General features: G+C 35.9%; 1 protein-coding gene across 1 annotated transcript in view; it reads left to right on the top strand.

Annotated features, from left to right (window-relative positions):
- The window catches only part of LOC6048165 (autophagy-related protein 2 homolog B), a 72,069-nt gene that overhangs the window by 34,703 nt on the left and 15,816 nt on the right, over positions 1–21,550 (top strand). Inside the window, 1 exon segment of the mRNA XM_038248543.1 lies at positions 15,810–16,152. Coding sequence (XP_038104471.1) covers positions 15,810–16,152 — 343 coding nt within the window.

Raw genomic sequence — 21,550 nt, 5'->3', positions numbered from 1 at the left:
GCCTGCAAGTCATTAAATGGGAGGGGAGATTTTTTCTTAGATCTGCTCCTGTCGTTGTCCCGTTACGCAAAGGAAGTAAATAAACCTTTCCCAGTTCCCCAAAGAGGAGCACGTCGAATTCAACTGCAATTTTTACTCAACTTTAAAGATATTTAACATTCCACAGGTCGCACGCCCTAAGGTGTCAGAATCGAAAGAAATGGCTGGCAAAAATTCAAATTTGTACCAATTCATTCACTTCAAAGAGCAAAAAAGTTTGTTTTTCAATTTGTGGCAATGTGTTGAAATAAAAAAGTGCGAAAAAATCAAATAGGCTAAACTGTGGCCATTATTTTTGTTTGCTTTTTAAATCCAGTTCTACGGTGTTGTTTCTTCACGCCACATTTTAATTTCATAGGAAGCACAGGTTTAATATTGTTCAATCTAGATGACATTTCTATAAAACGCGCAAAAAAAACAATAGTTTTAAATGGGCAAAAGAATAGTCAGTTCATGAAATGTATTGTTTTTTAAAATGAAAATGCTGATAAGTCAACATTCGGTGTACGATAGAAATAAATGCCTTTCAATTGAAAATATTTTAATTAATCTATTCATGCAATTTACAATTATTTGTGAAATTGATTTATATATTTTTAATTTTTTTCAATTCAAATTACAATACTTCTCATTTTCTCCTCATAAGAAAGGACTGGTTTAGGTTGACAGAAGCGGCCATGTTGAAAGTGGTTTAGTTTGACAATAGGTTTTTTTCTTTTTGTTTATCCCATCCCAGCTTTATGAAAATCATACCTGTCAAAATTCCTAGCCTCAAAATTTTGTCGCGAGTTGCTTTTCTCCTCTATTACCGGAGTAGGGTAGAGTGGTCATCAATGAGACACGGGGAACAATGATAAAATGTCTCTCACAAGTCGTAGTTTCAACCAATCAGGCTCATATTTGGGGGAAATATGTGTCTACTAGATACACGTCTGCTATAATAGTGGCTTTGGTTATGGACGCTGCCTTGAAAAGTTATTCATAAATGTTTGATTCTGGGGTGTAAAAGTATCACAGCTAAAAAAGTAGTAATCCAGCTGCGTGTAAAAAGCCTGGGTGTAAAATAAATATTGCATAATTGTATGCAATTTTATGTAATTTTACACCCTGAAATATGTAGCCTATCAGTTTGGGAAACCTACTTGATCGAAATGTCAAGCTCATATATGCGTTTATCCTTACAGCTTTTCATCGGTCTGATGGCCGAGTGGGCTAAGGCGCCAGTCCTTACTGTTGGTGCTGGGTTTGAAACCCGTCGGTTGCAACTTTTTTTTTGTGTTTACAAAAATCTTACATGCAGTGTGTAATATTAAGTGTTTATTTTGACTAAGGTGATGTGCATGCTTTTGCATGCGATTTTACCATCGGATTTTTTGCTGTGTAAATTATGGACAAAAATTTTTTTTGCCCATAGGCTGTCAATTCCACCAAAACTAATATTTCTTCAAATTTCTTTTGACGTTCCATAGAGATTGAGTTGTAGCCCAACTGTCCTTTCATTAGGTTTGACCAAAATTTAGAATATACCCAGAATCCAGGGCTGTCTCATTGTTCCCCACTCATTTTAGCCCATGAGTAACTATGAGACACTTTGATTTTTCTTCATTAAACATTTCAAAATCCAATCTTTCAAAACATGAATTGAAAGTGATTTTTGGCATATTTATAGAGTTTTAACTTCATTCAACCAAACATACAAAGTTATTTGGTATAAACATATATGGAATTTACAAAATTTTACTACTTTTTAGTATAACTTTTGTTAATTAAAGTTTCATGTTGGCAAAATTGCTCTAAAAAAATCAAGGCAAGTCACCTGTAATGGAACAATACAAAAACATGATGTTTTACTAGAAAAGTATTGATTTTCGTAGAGTGTCTCATTGTTCCCCAGCTGTCTAATTATTCCTGCCAAGTGCGTCTACAATGAGACAGTTGAATAACTCTGGCTGTAGATGTCGGATCGATCTCATATTTTGGTCAATGTTAGAACACACTAAAAGAAAGAAAATGCAACAAAAAGCTCGTTATAACATGCTGATGAAAAAATTAAAAAAATCGTTGAAAGTTGAAAACCAAAAGTGTCTCATTGATGACTACCCTACCCTAAGTGATTGTAGACATGTCATAGCAGTCTGTAGTAGTCACCCACTCCAAACGATGCGGGGTTGACATAAGACGTTTTTTTCCTTCAAAGTAGGCCCCGCCACTTTACCGCCGAAAAGCCCTTCGGACACTTCTAATTCTGTCCCATCAACACACGACGCGGTTGGTCTAGCTATAGCTTAGTAGCGCGACACGGGCACGTGTTCAGCAAATCTACACCGTATTGGTCTAGTGGTCCTAGCTTCTTCCGCTGCTACTCTCACTAGCCGTAGGTCGTCAACAATGGCGGCCGACGAACGGGGAGTCACAGTAGGCGCTACTGTAAATGACTGGTGATGACGAACGAACCGTCAGACTAACTGACGGCTACTTGGGCACGGTGGAAAACGAATCTGCAATTTTACATGGAATTATATGTAAAACTAAATTTTTACTTCAGTTTTTCTAAAAGTGCACCATAATGCACGCAAACTCATCATGAATGAAACAAAGACCATGTCCGTCCGTCTGTCTGTGTGAGTTTAAGTGCGCACTACAGACGGCGCAAAAAATACGTAAACGAAAACACCGTTGCTGGCGTAGTAGGCCGTGTTTACCTTTAAAGGTGGCATGCTTCCACATGCCTTTTGCGGAGCCAGAACAGTTGTAGAACTTCCCTGTTCAGCGCGCGGCCTGATCCTAGCGCGGTGCAGTCAAGGAAATGCTCGCTCGGCGCCTACTATGCGAACAGTTATACTAATTGTATTCCGGCAAGGAGGCTCGTCGGCGATCCGTTCTAGCGGGATCAAGCGGGTAGGATATATCTGCGTGATTAGCGTTTGCTTTGTGGAGGATATGTACGCGTAACGCCGTTGACGTCAGAATACCTAGTAAACAAAGGATTTCTATGTACTTTTTCAACGCGCGGGTTGAGCTTATAGTGACTGAGTCGGTTAAGTATATGATATAGAATATGCATGCATTACACATAAATTCGACGCTGTTGTGCTATCTTGTCGCACGTCGCATTTTGATGTTTCGAGAAAAAACGCGTTTTAATGTTTGACATTGATTAAACAAAAACTAGAGCACGCAATGCAACAAATAACAAACACGTTTTGTTTGGTTGACCATTCCGTGTATTGTCAGTCTTGAGTAGGGCTTGTAATTTTTCGCGATTTCGCGGAAGCCGCATAATCCGTGAAATTTGCCGTTGACCGTGAAATTTTGTTAATACCGTGAAATGCCGCGAAATTCTTATTAATTAATAAACCAATTGTCCCTAAGTGTATTTGAATATCGAGTTTTTTTTATCTAAGCAATACACAAGAATTTGAACAGGCATTTTGAGACTCATTTTCGAAAATATTGTTTATTACTATGTTTTACAAAAAGTTCCAGCGAAATAAGCTTTGGTTGTAACATGATTTGGATAATACAATTTGACGTTCAAAGCATGATTTAGCATTTCACATAAAAAGGTGTACGAACGATTTTCAAAACTGCAAAGAAAGAAACTGCAGAGTACAAAAATAAACTTGTTTATGTTTTGAGAAGTTGTTTTAAGCACTTTGCAACATTTTCTGGACTTATCAATAACGAATCGTCGCTTGTGTGCTATCTTGTGACACGTCCTATCTGTTTACAGCAGACACGTCACAATAAAGCACACTGTGATAGCTGTGATTATTTTTTATTTATATTGAAGGATGTACTTCGTTCTAAAGATAGTTTAGCAAATTAAATTTAAAAAAATAAATTAGTAAAATTTGGATGGTTGAATCGTAAATTCCTATAGTAAAAAATTTGGCAAAATTTCACGACATTGAACTCACAATTTTCGTACTGTCTCAAATACATTGTGTCAGGGGAATATTTGTATCTTCAACAACTGATTACTTTTTCAGTAACTTTCCTGTACTACTTTTAAATACAACAATTTTGCGTTAATTTTAGGCAAATTTTTGAGTACTGCGAAATTGCCGTGAAATTACAATGTTTTGAAATTGGCATGCCGCGTAATTTCATTTTTTTCGCCGTGAAAAATCACAAGCCCTAGTCTTGAGTTATCGTGAAAAATCACTAGCCCTAGTCTTGAGTTGTTTTTGAAAAGGTCCTATAAGCTATTGTCTTTCAGATGTTTGTAGGACCTTTAAAAAACTCTAGAAATATTTACGGTATTCGGGCAGGTAAGTGTGTCAAACACGTTCTTTCTTGAAATCCCTTTGACCAGTTGTCACACTTAGAGCAATTTTCAGGGTATGTCAAGATAGCACGACAAGATTGAGACTTGTTTCATATGAATAGTGACGGAGTTTTTTTAATATCTCAGGATTGAAGTCGAATTCTGGGGATCTTTGGAGGTCAAAAGGTGAGGCATGTTAAGCTTACAAAATGGCGTTCTTAACTCAATTTGGACCAAAATGCACGTGCGGCAAGATTTGAATTGTACTCGATGGAACGACATTTTCAAATATATGTTTTTTTTGTAATGACATGACTGGAATTCTGGCGTTTTTTTAAAGGTCCAATAAACCAAATTTCCAGTTTTTTGCTTTTTGAGTGTTTTTGAAACCGCCTTCATTCAGGGGTATTAAAAAACACTTAAAAGCAAAAACTGGAAATTTGGTTTATTGGACCTTTACAAAAACAAAAACTCCAGAATTTATCCAGTAAGTGTCCCCGAGTTGCCACCGCTAACCGGTGCCGGAGTAACCAGGATGGCCTAGAGAACCTCGTCAGTATGACCATAGATTGTCATATCTTTTAATTTCATGAAGTTTGATATGCAACAAATGGTGCCAAAAGGAACACACAAAGTTTTATCCAAATAAAAAATAAAAACACAAAAATTTAACTTGCAAATCTTCAAAGGTTCCAAAAGGGATTCGACCCCGAGTCCTCTGGAGCATTTACCTAGTTTATTATGAAATTGGGATTTGCCAGTTAAACAATAACATTTGAAAGGCAGATGTCGCTCGATGCTTGACGCCAAACAAAATTAGATTTTACGCCGTGACGTCATTTGTCAGCTCGTGTGCAGTGTTTACATGGTCTTCGTCGATGTTCGACGATTTTCCCCAAACAAAATCGACGATCGCATCAAACTGTGCTAAGTCCATTGAAACAATGCACTCCTCTCTAACCTCCAAAACAAGTCGGCGTAAAGCCTTATTACGTTTTTCAAGCCAGCCTTTTTTATTTCCGAAGAAAAAAATAAAACAGTCAGTGCAATCTCCCCGAGTTTCCTCGCAACAAATAGCGTGTTTGTTGTTTCCAACAAGGTTTCCAACTATTTTGCGTCGAATTTATTTAAACTCAGAATCCCGTCTCAATCGAGTCGAGATAGTGGCCCAAGTTTACCAAACAAAAAAGGGCAAAACAAGCTCCACCCACACTCACACTCACTTTGCCGCGCGCTATCTGGTGGGCAAAATCGGAAACCAAACACACATACACAAACACACGCACGTGCCATCGTTTAATGTCGGATGTTTCCGTCAAACAAAGTTAGCCGCTGCTAGCTCTCGCACAAGCAATTTAATCCATAAACAAGTGCTAAATAGCAGCACACACCACGTGCAACGTGAGCTATTGGTAGGGGAAATATACCCATTTTAAGCCTAATAAGCGATCGTGTTTGAATGATGTTGGATAATCTGGAGTGTTCCTTGAAATTTACTTAAACCAAGTACACCAACGAGTAGAGCAACTTTTTGTGAACATTTCTGTTTTTGTTTCACTTTTACTGAAAGTTATTCTATTCCTGTTACAAGCATTTGAAAAAAATATTTCAAAATTGTATTCTCATCAAACACGAGAATGCATTGGGCCACGCCCATTTTTCTATTTTCAGCTTAGTTTTTTGTTTACTTCCAGAGCTCTTTTAGGTCTGCTTAGTGCTGCCAAAATTGATGAAATTTTAAGCAAACACAGCAAGTAGCATTTAGAGAGAAATTTTCCTGGCATCACTGGCTCACTCCAACAGGCGCTGTCGTGTTGTGTTGGTGGCCACCCTTTGTTATTTATTTGCCTTCGATTGGAATGGGTCGTCAAAATTCAAACGTCAAAAGACTTGGCGCAGTTGTTTTTTGGATGGCGCTTGCTAATTATTTACATGTTTCGGGATTATTTTTCAAGTGAGTGACTAACTAATGTGCCAAAGAACATGTTGCCGAAAGTTGGGGACAGTGAAAAGTTGATTTTGGCGATATTCATTAATCGGTTGAGGGTTTCTCGCGTATGTCACTGTGTGTGCCAACAAAATGATGAGAAATGGTCTTGCAAAATAGAAATTATGATCAAAAATGCAATAAATTTGATCTTTTTGGCAGGAAAGTGGCATACATTTGCGTGCTTACTCGAGGCGGTGTTGTTGCTGGTAAGTTTATAGCCTAAATTGTAGTTTTGGAGCTTTAATCGAGCATCAAACTCTCCATATGACGAAGATAGATATTTGATTGGAAAAGGTATATTTCCCCTATTGCGGTACTCGAGCTGTACTGAGACAATACAAAGTTGGTAACGCTTGAATTGCAAGATTTTACAATCGGAAATTTTTCAAAATTGTGACTTTTTGGAGTAAACGTAATCAATGAGCTCGAGTTCGAATCCCGCTGGTGACTAAATTTTTCAAACCTTTTTTCTTTAATTGGTTACATCGTACGATTGCAACCATCGCTGCTAGACGAAACAGCTGGTCGTAACAGATGCGTGATGCAGACGGTCTCGCAATCGCAACTTTTACGCGCTATCTGGCTTCAACCCGGCTACGGAACTTGTCCAAACAAGATTTCTTATCGGGGCGGGTGCGCCCAACCGTGGTGACCCGTAATACATTATATTAGCCGATACGACACAATCACACGCGAACCCACGATTGGAGTTGGAACTCTCTTTTGAACTGTTTGAAGATCTACCCCGTTCCGCAACTTGAAATCGTTACAAGTGCCTGGTGTGTCATTGAAATTATGCAAATTTAGCGCTTTTCAATAATTTATTAGCACGCAGACCACCAAAAAAAAAAACTCCGTCGTCGTTGACTAAGCCTGATTAGAATACCAAGTCTATGCGGGGCAGTGTGGTCTGCACAGGTTAGAACCGCGGCGTTCGTGACCAGCCACTGGAATGACAAAATTTAGCATTTTGAGTCGTGCTGGTTATTGCGGTAGTCACAGCCGCAAGGTCAATTGGCTTTTGACACATATGGGCGACTACTGCCTGGTTGTCTCTATAAAGAACAACGGGGTTCACCCAGTTGGGTTCAATGTTAAGTACGCGATTAGTCACAGTCAAGTTCAATGTAGTTGAACTGTGTTTGGTCGGGCGAAATTCGTTGACCTAAACAGATTCTGGATTCGGCAACTTCTGAGTGACCTAACGTAATCAAACGAGTTAAGTCAAATTGGTTGATTAATTTAGACACGCTTCATCACTTTGGTCACGCCCTAGCTGTTGTGTGGGTAGAATAGGTCTTTCCATACGGTGTGACTATGAATGTGTGTCCCGTACTAATCAGCGTCGTGTGGTACAACACGCGGTGAACAGATGATCAACGGACAGCACTTTGTATGTACAAAGGGACAGACTGGTTGACTCGTATCGCCGTACGATGTCTATCTCACACTAGTTGAAGCTGCTGCTGCTGGAGGCAAATAACAGTAATAGAATGATACGTAACGCTTGTGCTAGCTAGTACATGGTACTAACACGCATCTCATACCCTCACATAGCTTGAAATTATTTGGTAACTGAACACCTACACAAAAGGCATTTTTCAAATATTCCATCACCGCCATTTTGGCCGCCATCTTGGATTAACAATTAGAGTGGTTCAGTTGCCAAACTTAAGCTTGACAATCAAAAATAAGACAACGAAAATAAAAGTGTGATTCGATTATCCGAAGAAATTTTTTGCCAAAGCCATCCGATAATCGAGTCTGGACTGTATTATTTTTTGTAAGTCTAGCCCAACATGAGAACAGTACGTTGTATTAGTTTGGACTATTCATTCAATTTGTGAATTTGTAAACATCATTGGAAAATCAGATAAAATTGAAACTGTAGTAATCGATACAAACAAAAATTACATAAGTATTACATCTAGTTTATTTAGAATACACATGACCTATATTTACAATTTTCCGATTTGGCTTGTATCCAAAACATGATCTAGGGGAAATATACCCATTTTATTCACTCTAAGCCATTCGAACAATTCTCATCACTTTTGCCGTTTTTCGCTAATAAATCAACATTTTCAGATGTATCCACAATGGAGAGTTGCTTGCTCACTTTTATTTGAGCTATTTATTACTTTGGAACAGTCAAAAACACTATATGGAAGCTGTAATTCATGATCAAAGTGTATATAGAAATAGGCTGCAAAAGGGTATAGTTCCCCTACTGAGAGTTCTTTTTCAATTTCATTCATAAAGTTGTATATGTGGATACATGATCTCTCAATCCAACCGAGGAAAGGTTGAACCCATTACCACCTCTTGACTGGCAAATTGAATTAATTAAGCACAATTACACAGATCGTCTAACACCCATCGCGATGACCATCTCGCGTTACCCCATATATACGTGTTGCTAGTAAACAATCGCACCAACACAAACTCTCTCCACCGAGTCTACACCAGCTCATCATCGCGAGGAATTCCTGAGGTGAACCAAAACAACAACACCTCTACCAAATCCGAATCGATTGCCTCCTCGTGGCAGACAACAACGACCCACGAGGCGCCGCCACAACCGAAGAAACGACTACGCCGACGGAGCTTCTTATCGTTCACACGGAAAGAGATCTCGACACCCACCATCACGATATACCGCATACAGGGAAAGAGAACCAAACCCATTTACGGCTGTGCCAAGGTCGGCCAAAACAAAGTTTAGGGCCGTCTACCCGATTTGGAGCCGTTGACAGGCGCGCAGACGACTTTTTCTGCGCAGCTGATTTTTGACTGTGACCGTGCCACGTGGTCGGAAATTTTGAGCGCGGAATGACTTGAGGGTTTGGGCTTGTGTGATATTATAAAGTAAAATCGCCATTTTTACTTTTTTTTTATTATTTACGTGTTTATCAAAATTTGAAGCTTAAATCATGTCATAATATGAACACCTTTGGGAATGAGTAAACAAAATGAATGTATTTCACTCACAATGGCAATACAAAATTTCATGCGTATACGCATTCGACGCACCCACTGCGCTACGTGAGTGTGCGTGGAATAGCAACTTCACTTTTTTTTCAGTTTGGAAGCATCCTTGAAATGTGTCAGTCAACTTTTAATTTTGGTGATCGACCTTTCATTTGTTTAAAAAATGCCTGAAAACGGTTATCAAATTTATGAATATTTTAAAACCGATTGCAAAGTTAAAAAGTCATCTACCATTCTTGCTTTAACAGTTATGAATATTAAACGATGAAATCAAACAAATTACCAAGAATGTTTTTCTTACATTCATCAACAATTATTAAAAATATTACTCATAGTGCATAGTCACCACATCTGGAAATGGGTACATCTTTCATGTCAAAAAAAAAAAAAAAAAGTGAGCAATTCTCTACCAAAACCGGAAATGGATTTTATTTGTATTTTTTATTTGGCTCAGACTTTGTGGGGGCCTTCCCTATGACCAAATATGCTATTTTGTGTCATTGGTTCACCCATACAAGTCTCCATACAATTTTGGCAGCTGTCCATACAAAAATGGTATGTAAATATTCAAACAGCTGTAACTTTTGAGTGAATTTTCTGATCAATTTGGTGTCTTCGGCAAAGTTGTAGGTATTGTTGAGGACTTTTGAGAAAAAAAAGGTACACGGAAAAAAAAATTTGCACATTTTTTTATCAACTTTTTTTTACTAAAACTCACGCATACGTATTTTTTTGATTTTCGAGATTTTTTGATATGTTTTAGGGGACAAAAATCCGCAACTTTTGAGCCATAGAGAAACATGGTCAAAAAATCTGCCGCCGAGTTATGAATTTTTGAAAAAATAGTGATTTTTGGAAAAAATCGAAGTTTTATGCAAAAACAAGTTTGACATTACTTTTTAATGCAAAATTGAATTTGCAATCGAAAAGTACTTTACAGATTTTTTGATAATGGGCTCCGTTTTCAAGATATAGCCACTGAATGTTTGATTTTAGCGAAATATTTGCAGTTTTTCAATTTTTAAAAATAGTGACCATGAGTGACCATTTCTAAAAATATTTTTTTGAATAGTTCAGAAAATTTGCTATAAAATTGTCTAAGAGACATTGAAGATTGGACCTCTGGTGTCTGAAATACAGCGGCTTAAAGAAAAAGAAACACGAAAATTGAAGTTTTCTAAGTCTCACCCAATCAGCCCACCATTTTCTAATGACGATATCTCATCAATTAATGGTCCGAATTTCAATGTTAATACATGAAACATTCGTGAAATTTTCCGATCTTTTCCAAATTTTTTTTTTGAAATTTTTTAAATCAAGACTAGCATTTCAAATGGGCGTAATATTCAATATTACGATAAACGATTTTAACAAAAGTCCAGAAGATTGTAAAAAGGGTGGTTTTGTAAGAAAACCCGTCATGCTATACATTTTCAGAAAGGTATTTAAAAGACCGTTCCAACGCGTCTAAGACATTGAAGATCTGACAAATCTATCAAAAGTTATAAGCACTTAAGTGTTATTTACGCACTTTTTGCATTTGGATAGCACCCTTTAAATGTGAGGAAGGCGCCAACCACCTAAGGGTGGATTAAGTATCGTTTTTGCCTTCCTCACGTTACTGAGGAAAGGCTATAAAATCACTCGAAAAATGAACTTCTCAATTAGACTTCCTAGACCCACCTTCATGTATACCTATCGACTCAGAATCAAATTCTGAGCAAATGTCTGTGTGTGTGGTGGGATGTTGATCAAAAAATTGTCACTCGATTATCTCGACATTGGCTGAACCGATTTTGTCCGTTTTGGCGTCATTATATCCGTCTTGAGGTCCCATAAGTCGCTATTAAAAATTATGCAGTTTAGTTAAGTACTTCAAAAGTTATGCTAAAAAAACGATTTTAGCAAAAGTCCGGAAGATTGTAAAAAGGGTGGTTTTTGTGAGAAAACCCGTCATGCTATACTTTTTCAGAAAGGTATTCAAAAGACCTTTCCAACGCGTCCAAGACATTGAAGATCTGACAAATCTATCAAAAGTTATAAGCACTTAAGTGTTATTTATACGCTTTTTGGAGGCCGGATCTCAGATATGTTGATGGAAGCGTTGTCCGGATCTCTCATGCGACCTATCGTTGGATAGGTATTCAAAAGAGCTTTCCAATGCGCCCAAAACATTGAAGATCGGACAACCCTATCAAAAGTTATAAGCACTTAAGTGTTATTTACGCACTTGTTGCATTTTGGATAGCACTCTTTAAATGTGAGGAAGGCGCTAACCACCTAAAGGTGGATTAAGTAACGTTTTTAGTAAAAAACAGAATTATTTTTTTTCATCAATAGTTTTAGGCCTATTCTCCTAACTCCAATTATTAACTTTTGCCTAATTGTTGTTTTTCATACCTTTTTAGCAATTTCAGGATTTTATTTTGTTTTTTTACATAAACTTAAGCATTAGCATTTAAACAATAGATTGAAGTCGCAACAAAATGTATCAAAACATAATGGTGCAGAACATAAATGACTGCTGAGCAATTCTCTGAGATTTCGGTCATTCGATTTTTTTTGTATTTTTTTAAACCGGCTGAAACTTTTTTGGTGCCTTCGGTATGCCCAAAGAAGCCATTTTGCATCATTAGTTCGTTCATATAATTTTCCATACAAATTTGGCAGCTGTCCATACAAAAATGATATGTGAAAATTCAATAATCTGTATCTTTTGAAGGATTTTTTTGATCGATTTGGTGTCTTTGGCAAAGTTGTAGGTATGGATATGGACTGCACTGAAAAAAAATGATACACGGTAAAAAAAATTTTGGTGATTTTTAATTTCACTTTTTGTCATTAAAACTTGATTTGCAAAAAAACAATATTTTTAATTTTTTTTATTTTTTGATATGTTTTAGAGGACATAAATTGCAACTTTTCTGAAATTTCCAGAATGGGCACAAAATTTTTGTCCGGGTTATGATTTTTTGAATCAATACTGATTTTTTTTCAAAAAATCGAAATATCGGTCGCAAAAATCGAATTTGCAATCAAAAAGTACAGTCATCCCACATATTCGGAACGATTTCCAGATCGGCCATTGTTCAAAAAATCATAGCAAATCTATAATTGAACTTAATGATTCGCTTTTACCTTCATTTGAAAGCTTTTCTTGCGATCTTTCGAATGCTGTATCGAACATCTGCAAATTTCATTTTTTATATGAAGATTTTGAAGAATTTCTTTGACCCTTGAAATCCACAAATTCGGAACACTTTTTTCTTACGAATGTAAACAAACTTTGGATCTCTCCAGGAGTACATATTTATTACCAAATAATGACTTCACACACTGAAACCAATAAAACTCAAGCTTAGTGATGTTTTATACATGGTTTGATAACATTTTTGTGAAAATATCGGTTAAATTCAGGTGTTCCACAATTGTGGGAGGCACAATAACATCCCACAATTATGAAACAGGCCATTTGGAGGCAGTGTTTTGTGCTCTGGACAAAATAGTCTTGGAATGAAGTTTTTTGTTCAAAAAGTACTACTTTTGCTAGTGAAATAGCAGGATAATGTCCAAATGAAGGTTCTAAAAATAGTAAGTTCGATAGAAAAGCTACTTTTGGCATGCTATTGACAAATTATCATAAAAGTGTTCCGAATTTGTGAGTGTTCCGAATATGTGGGATGACTGTACTCTATTGAATTTTTGATAAAGTGCACCGTTTTCAAGTTATAACCATTTTTAGGTAACTTTTTTTGAACATAGCCGCAGTTTTCATTTTTTTAAATTAGTGCCCATGTTTGCCCACCATGAAAAAAATATTTTTGAAAAGCTGAGAAAATTTTCTATACTTTGCTTTATTGAACTTTGTTGATACGGCCCATAGTTGCTGAGATATTGCCATGCAAAGGTTAAAAAACAGGAAAATTGATGTTTTCTAAGTCTCACCCAAACAACCCACCATTTTCTAATGTCGATATCTCAGCAACTAATGGTCCGATTTACAATGTTAAAATATGAAACATTTTCCGATCTTTTCGAAAAAAATATTTTCAAAAATTTAAAATCAAGACTCACATTTGAAACGGTTGTAATATTGCAAGGCCCGTTTAAAATGTTAGTCTTGATTTTAAATTTTTGAAAATATTTTTTTAGAAAAGATCAGAAAATTTTAAAAATGTATATTTTAACATTGTAAATCGGACCATTAATTGCTGAGATATCGACATTAGAAAATGGTGGGTTGTTTTGGTGAGACTTAGAAAACATCAATTATTTTCCTGTTTTTAAACCTTTGCATGGCAATATCTCAGCAACTATAGGTCGTATCAACAAAGTTCGATAAAGCAAAATATAGAAAACTTTCTCAGCTTTTCAAAAATATTTTTTTCAAGGGTGGGCAAACATGGACACTAATTTAAAAAAAAAAATGAAAACTGCAGCTATTTTCAAAAAAGTTACCTAAAAATGGTTATTACTTGAAAACGGTGCACTTTATCAAAAATTAACTAAAGTACTTTTTGATTGCGAATTCGATTTTACATCGAAAAATGAAGATGAATAATTTTTGCGACCAATATTTCGATTTTTTGAAAAAAATCAGTATTGATTCAAAAAATCATAACTCGGTCAAAGATTTTTTGCCCATTCTGGAAATTTCTGAAAAGTTGGCATTTATGTCCTCTAAAACATATAAAAAAAATAATAAAAATATTGTTTTTTTGCAAATCAAGTTTTAATGACAAAAAGTGAAATTAAAAATCACCAAAAAAAATTTTACCGTGTATCATTTTTTTTTTCAGTGTAGTCCATATCCATACCTACAACTTTGCCGAAGACACCAAATCGATCAAAAAACTCCATCAAAAGATACAGATTTTTGAATTTTCACATATCATTTTTGTATGGACAGCTGCCAAATTTGTATGGAAAATTATATAATCGAACTAATGATGCAAAATGGCTTCTTTGGGCATACCGAAGGTACCAAAAAAGTTTCAGCCGGATTAAAAAATACAAAAATTAAAATTAAAGAAAAAAGACCGATTCCGTAGAGAACTGCTCTACTAACTAATTTTGACATAAAACTTGAGGATATTAGTTAAAAATATGGACTTATTTGAAATTTCAAGCGGTTTAAGTCGTTTTTGTTTTTATTTAGATTAGTAGAGTAAATCGTGATTTTAATTAGTCATTTTAACTTATTAAACAAAATTATCAGAGATTCATAATCACTGCTTATGTGTGAAGGATACAAAAAAATTATCTTCTTACATAATTAACATCAAAACTTTATTTGAAACCCATTAAAAAATGTTTATGGGTAACGTTTTGCACTTTTTTTTAAAGCAAAATATCGTTGAGTAATTTTTGTGTTAGTGCAATGCAGATCGCTAAATTTTGCAGAAACTATACTTTCCAAAAAAATTCTAAATCGATGTCCATGCAAAAAAATAAATGCAAATAAAAACAGGCAATATTTGGCTTAGTTGACAATTAGGGTGGTTCATGATTAAGTTGGTTTGGCAAACTAATATTTATAGAAAATGTATGGACTTTTTTTTCACGCCTGGATAGTTGCTGGGCATGTCAAACCACGCACTCTTTCCAAGACATTCAAATGTTATCTCGCAATCTACGCTTTCTATGACCTCTTAGATCAAGCTTCCCGGTGATAATTTCATCATATTTGTGTTTCTGTGACAATTTCACAATAGAAACATGCACAAAAATGATTATTTTTATCCATTTTAACCCCTTAAAAAAATGAGAAGCTGTTTTTTTCTGGTGTCATCTAGTATCCTTAGAAACAAACTTGATTTTCAATAAATGTTAACCGAAGATTTTTTTAAGTTTCATTTTTTAATGGGTTAAAAAGGATAAAAATAAACATTTTTGTGCATGTTTCTATTGTGAAATTGTCTCAGAAACACGAATATGATGAAATTATCACTGGAATGTTTGATCTTAAGGGTCCCCCGAGCAAAAATTTACAACTAAAAAATTCACAAAACGTAAAAGTGTCTATTTAATATGATAAACTGCATTACCCAAAGCGTTCTCAGTCTCAGATGGTAGTCCCAGATGTTCCCTACAAGCTGCAGGTCGAACCAAGTTGATATCTGGATGGAACACTTTTTTATTTGAGTTTGAAAATTATGCTATTTTTTTCACTAAAATGCCAATAACTCCGTCTAGATTTAATCAATTGGGATGAATTTTGAAATTAAATTGAATTTTGCCTAAGTTATAGCCTTTTTAAGATTTTTGACGTTTTTGAACGTTCAAACTTTGTGTCCCGATTTGCCCCACTTACCGTTGACCTAGAGTGCTCATATTTTGGCCAGATGCTAGTTTTATATGTACAAACAACCTCTGAAAATTTCAGGCAGATTGGTGAGGTCGATGCGAGATGGGAACGCTTTGCTCGTGGACTCGCTCTTAAATGCCATTTTTTCATCATCTTTTATATATTTCAAATACATTTATAAACAATATCCCTCTTTTCCTTAAAAATTCCAGGCACTAAACGACCTCTGCGAGGGCCAGGGATGGGGCATCGAGGTGCTGAGCGGCCACATCGGTGCCGTCACGGTCAACATTCCGTACGAGGCCCCGCTCGCCAAGGACAGCTCGATCGAGGTGACGAACCTGTCGATCAGCGTGCGCCCGAAGGCCCGCTCCACCGATGGCACCTCGATGTTCGAATCGATGTGGTCCTCGATGTCCAGCTCGATGCAGCTGGCCCAGGAATGTCTGGAGCGGGAAGGGGGCGGTTCCGGCGGAGGAGGACAGGAGACACCAACGAACGCACCGGCTACCACCATCGAGGGGCTGGAGAAGTTTGCACAAATCATCGACAACGGTAAGGAACTAACTTATTAAACATTTTCTTGTTCAATTTAGCTACTTTCTTAGTCAGTTTGAATAGATTACTAGCTGATAACGTTGTTCTTAAGGTCGCTCGTTGTTACTAGAGAAATAAGTCAACGCGACTAAAACGCAATTTTTAAGCTCAAACTGTAAACATCCGAGAATGTGTTGTGTGACCTAATTTCGAAACGAGACGACGACGTCGTCGGCCGAGAGCGATTCGGGGTATTTCCGTGTGGGGAGAAATGACGCCGGAGCTAGGAATTGAGTTGAGGACGGTGTCGTAAAGTATAGATAAGGCACCACGATGAGACGACGAGAGGAGAGGGAAAACGTTTGTTTGGACGGTGTTCGAAGGTGTGGGGCTGGTGCTGTTTACACTGACACATCTGCGAACACGTGGAGAAGTGGAGCTTCTAACGTTATGAAATCGAATGATTTTTTGTTTGTTTGTTAGAGTTGCCTGAAGCAAAAAAAAAATCTGTTTCGATGTTTAAGACCGAAAGGCGCCGGTCCCTTATTGTACACCAAGTAAAGCATTTAATCAATATTGATTAGTAAAATGTTGTTTTTGCCAATTGTTTCTCCAAAATCACACATTTTTTAAAATTAAATCAAAATTCCACTTTTAAGCACTAATTTTTTAATTGGGTACTAAAACCCTATGTCAATTTTTATGTACAACGGTAAATAACACGATTAAAAACAATTTCTGATCACTTTTTTTCATTTTAATGCAAACATTTTTTTTGACTAGACAACATTTATTCGATGGATCAACTATGGTCCCCTTGGAACGAGCTGTCAAGTAGGAACTTTTCTGTCAAGAAGGACCGCGAGGTTAATTTTTCAAAATTGATTTAAAAATCCATTTTAAACTCTTTGTGGTCGTACAAAGGTTCATTGCACTCAGAAAAATAAGCTTTATCACTGTAAACAATAATATCAGCAATCTAAGCTTCATTTTAGGACCCAATTGCACAAAAAACTGGCTATCTTTTGAGTTCTTAAAAAAATTGAATGTGTGTAATCTGATATAAAATTGAAAAAAAAAATCGCAAAATGGTTTTTTTTAATATTAATAAACAGTTTAAGTTTTTTCCAATATAAACGCCTGTTTATGATTAAAACTTACTTTTTGCTTTCATTCAAAGTCGCTGACTGTGATTCTTCTCAAAATTGATATAAAATATCGACGAATTTAGGAAAAATATTCCTCTGCCATTAAAAATCCTGTCGTATATTTTAGAACTCTGTTTAAAAATTAAACAATGAAGTGACTAGAATTCATAGAAACTTCGTGTTAAATATTTTTAAATCTTCAATTGCTTATTGATTCACCTCCTATATTCTGAGTCTGATATTTCCTATGCTTTAAAATGCGTTAAAAGCTAGATAAAAATCTTGTGGAGTGAGTTAATTTAAAAATCATAGTTTAAATACATCGAGTATTCACAGTTTCTGCAAAAGCCCTACTGAGCAACTCTCTACGAAATCGGCCGATTTCGACCATTTTTATTTTTTGTATTTTTTGATTTGGCTCAAACTTTGTGGGGGCCTTTCCTATGACCAAATAAGCTATTTTGTGTCATTACAAGTCTCCATACAAATTTGGCAGCTGTCCATACAAAAATGATGTGTGAAAATTCAAACAGCTGTAACTTTTGAGTGAATTTTCTGATCAATTTGGTGTCTTGGGCAAAGTTGTAGGTATTGTTGAGGACTATTGAGAAAAAAATAGTAAAAAAAAAGTAAATCTTTCCCAGTTCCTGAGGGGAACACCCTTGAAGAGTATCGGGGCCGGCATTTACAAAGCGGATTCAGTGGCAATTTCATTCTCAACTTAATGTTAACATGTTATGGTTAATGTTAACATTCCATAGGTCGCCTCCCTAAGGTGTCGTGTTAAGGTCCAGTTTGTGACGATACACTACCTTCCCTTTACTAAGCAATCGATTCCAGAAGGGAAAAGATCACCAGTTGTGTTGGTCCGAGCCGGGATTCGAACCCCGATCTACCGCTTACGAGGCGGAAGCGTTACCACTGGGCTACGTGGCTCGGTCAAAAAAATAGGTACACGGAAAAAAATTGCAGATTTTTTTATCAAATTTTTTTTCACTAAAACTCAATTTCCCAAAATAAGTATTTTTTGATTTTCGAGATTTTTTTGATATGTTTTAGGGGACTAAAATCCGCAACTTTTGAGCCATAGAGAAACATGGTCAATAAATCTGCCGCCAAGTTATGAATTTTTGAAAAAATAGTGATTTTTGGAAAAAATCGAAATTTTATGCAAAAACAAATTTGAAGTTATTTTTTAATGCAAAATTAAATTTGCAATCGAAAAGTACTTTACAATTTTTTTGATAACGGGCTCCGTTTTCAAGATATAACCACCGAAAGTTTTATTTAAGCAAAATATTTGCAGTTTTTCGATTTTTAAAAATCGTGACCATGAGCGACCATTTCTAGAAATATTTTTTTTGAAAAGATCAGAAAATTTTCTATAAAATTGTTTAAGAAACATTAAAGATTGGACCTCGGGTTGCTGAGATACAGCCGCTTTAAGAAAAAGAAACACGAAAATTGAAGTTTTCTAAGTCTCACCAAAACAACCCACCATTTTCTAATGTCGATATCTCAGCAACTAATGGTCTGATTTTCAATGTTAAAACATGAAACATTCGTAAAATTTTCCCATCTTTTCGGCTGTATCTCAGCAACCCGAGGTCCAATCTTCAATGTCTCTCAGACAATTTTATAGCAAATTTTCTGAACTTTTCAAAAAAATATTTTTAGAAATGGTCGCTCATGGTCACTTTTTTTAATAATCGAAAAACTGCAAATATTTCGCGAAAATCAAACTTTCGGTGGCTATATCTCGAAAGCGGAGCTCCTTTTCAAAAAAATGTAAAGTAGTTTTCGATTGCAAATTCAATTTTGCATTAAAAAATAATTTCAGATTTGTTTTTGCATGAAATTTCGATTTTTTCCAAAAATCGCTATTTTTTCAAAAATTCATAACTCGGCGACAGATTTTTTGACCATATTTCTCTATGGCTCAAAAGTTGCGGATTTTAGTCTCCTAAAACATATCAAAAAATCTCGAAAATCAAAAAATAGTTATTTTGGGAAATTGAGTTTTAGTAAAAAAAAAGTTGATAAAAAATCTGCAAATTTCTCAATAGTCCTTAACAATACCTAAAACTTTGCCGAAGACACCAAATTGATCAGAAAATTCACTCAAAAGTTACAGATTTTTGAATTCTCACACATCATTTTTGTATGGACAGCTGCCAAATTTGTATGGAGACTTGTATGGGTGAACCAATGACACAAAATAGCTTATTTGGTCATAGGGAAGGCCCCCACAAAGTTTGAGCCAAATCAAAAAATACAAATAAAATCCATTTCCGGTTTTGGTAGAGAGTTGCTCTACTCTACTCTACTTTCAATACTTGAAATTATATCGAATTTCAAATTCCGCGTTTCTTAAAAAAAACAACATAAAAATAAATTGACATTAAAACTTCAACGTTTAATAAGAAAATTCAAATTGAACATAAATTTATTTGCATTATATTTCTATTTTGATTGGATCGAGGAACATAAAAAAATCGGCCTTAGAAATCAACAGTCACTACTTTATTTCAATTCCGTTTTATTCATTAGCTTCGCTTCGCTAGGAGACGGTGATTTTAGCGGATTGCAGACTGGATTTTCGCCATGTGATGTGATGATTGTCTAAGCCCAAGTTGCCTAGGAATCGATAATTGGGAATAGAACCAACTCCACCTGAACCAGACTCTCACCACCATGACAGCCGTCCATTGCCGGCCGCTCCCATCTCCACCGCGCACCAGGGACAAGGAAAGGGATTTGGAAGACGGGAAGTGTTGATGCTCCACTTTTTTAAGAGTATTAAGGGAAAATCTCCACGGTATCCTCAAGTAAGTTTCGCTTGGAGTTGGACGGTTTTTGGGAAGGTGAATGGTCTGAGGAGCCACCCTAGGCATTGTTGTTCGACCTTTGGCCAGACCTTTGGCATTGTTGTTGGAATTCTTCGTGTGTTCTCATTTCTAATGGGAATGCTTTCAATTCTTCTCATCTCTTATTGGATGAATTCTATCAGTCGCCCAGGCTATTTATAGCGAGGTATTTTTAGATTCAATTTCAACTGCGCTTGCAATCTTGCATGCAATCTTGTTTGAGTTCTGATGTTCAACTTGCATTCAATTTGTCCGATTCTTGGATTCAACTATACCAGTCTAATTCCTCCTCAAGCTACCAATGCTCCACGGTTAAGTGGAAAGCATTTTGCTTGCCAATCCTAAAGACAGGGAATCGAACCCCGCCGTGAGCTTGAAGTTTTTTCATTAATTCCAAATTCAATGAGTCCAGAACTTTCTCGTTGGGGGCAGATGGGTATCGAACCCAGAACTATTCGCTTATAAAGCGAACATCGTAACCATTCAGCCACGACCGCTCCTCAATTCCGTTTTATTCATTAGGCTTGGAAACAACGCGTTAGAAATTTTTAAACATTTCTTTTTGCAATTCCGTCTTGAAAATTCCTTCTTTTCCTGTCCTTTTGGAGAAACGAAACGGCCTACTTTTCCCTACCAAAAATAACATAATGGAACATTAATATCTTTCAATACCAGTGCAGAAAAGTTCTACTTTTCAGCACTGTAATGGTTGCTGAAAAGTAGAACTTTTCTACACTGGTATCTGAAAAGTAATTTTTTTAAATATTTTTTTTTGTTTTGAACGGTGCGTTTTTCAAAATGGCAAAAGTGTTGCAAGCAACTCGTTGCAAAACTTGATTTTTTCAGCACTCGTCGTATTTATCCAACTCGGTAAACCTCGTAAGATAAATGTACGACTCGTGCTGAAAAAATCTTCTTTTTGCAACTTGTTGCATAAACTACTATTTGAGAATTTTTCAAAATGTGAATAAAATAATTACTTGACTGAAACCATTTAATATTTCAACAATCTAATAGTAATTTATTTGCTAAAACTGCATCATTTTTGAGTATCGAAAAATAAAACTAGTACAAAATATTAAATTTTCGAGAATTCCAGATAGAGCGGCCAATTCCCCGTCCCGGAAAAAAAATTCCCGGGAATTCCCGGAAAAAAATATTTCCCGTTTCCCGGGAAATTGCTAAATTTCCCGGGAATTCCCGAAATACAAACGGAAATATACATTTTCCTACCTTTTTGGCACCAATGTTTTGAAATCATACAAAAAATAATAATTAGAGAACCTTATTTGATTTTATTCATTTCAATGTAATGTTCATATTGAACAATGTCTATAAATTTCATGTCTAGGTTTAATTCAGATAATATTTATTCCTGAAGCATTCACAACTAGGAATATT

The sequence above is a fragment of the Culex quinquefasciatus genome, chromosome 1 (genome assembly GCF_015732765.1).
Source record: "Culex quinquefasciatus strain JHB chromosome 1, VPISU_Cqui_1.0_pri_paternal, whole genome shotgun sequence".
Classification (NCBI taxonomy): domain Eukaryota; kingdom Metazoa; phylum Arthropoda; class Insecta; order Diptera; family Culicidae; genus Culex; species Culex quinquefasciatus.
The sequence above is the reverse complement of the archived record's forward strand: the minus strand, read 5'-3'. Positions and strand labels throughout refer to the sequence as shown.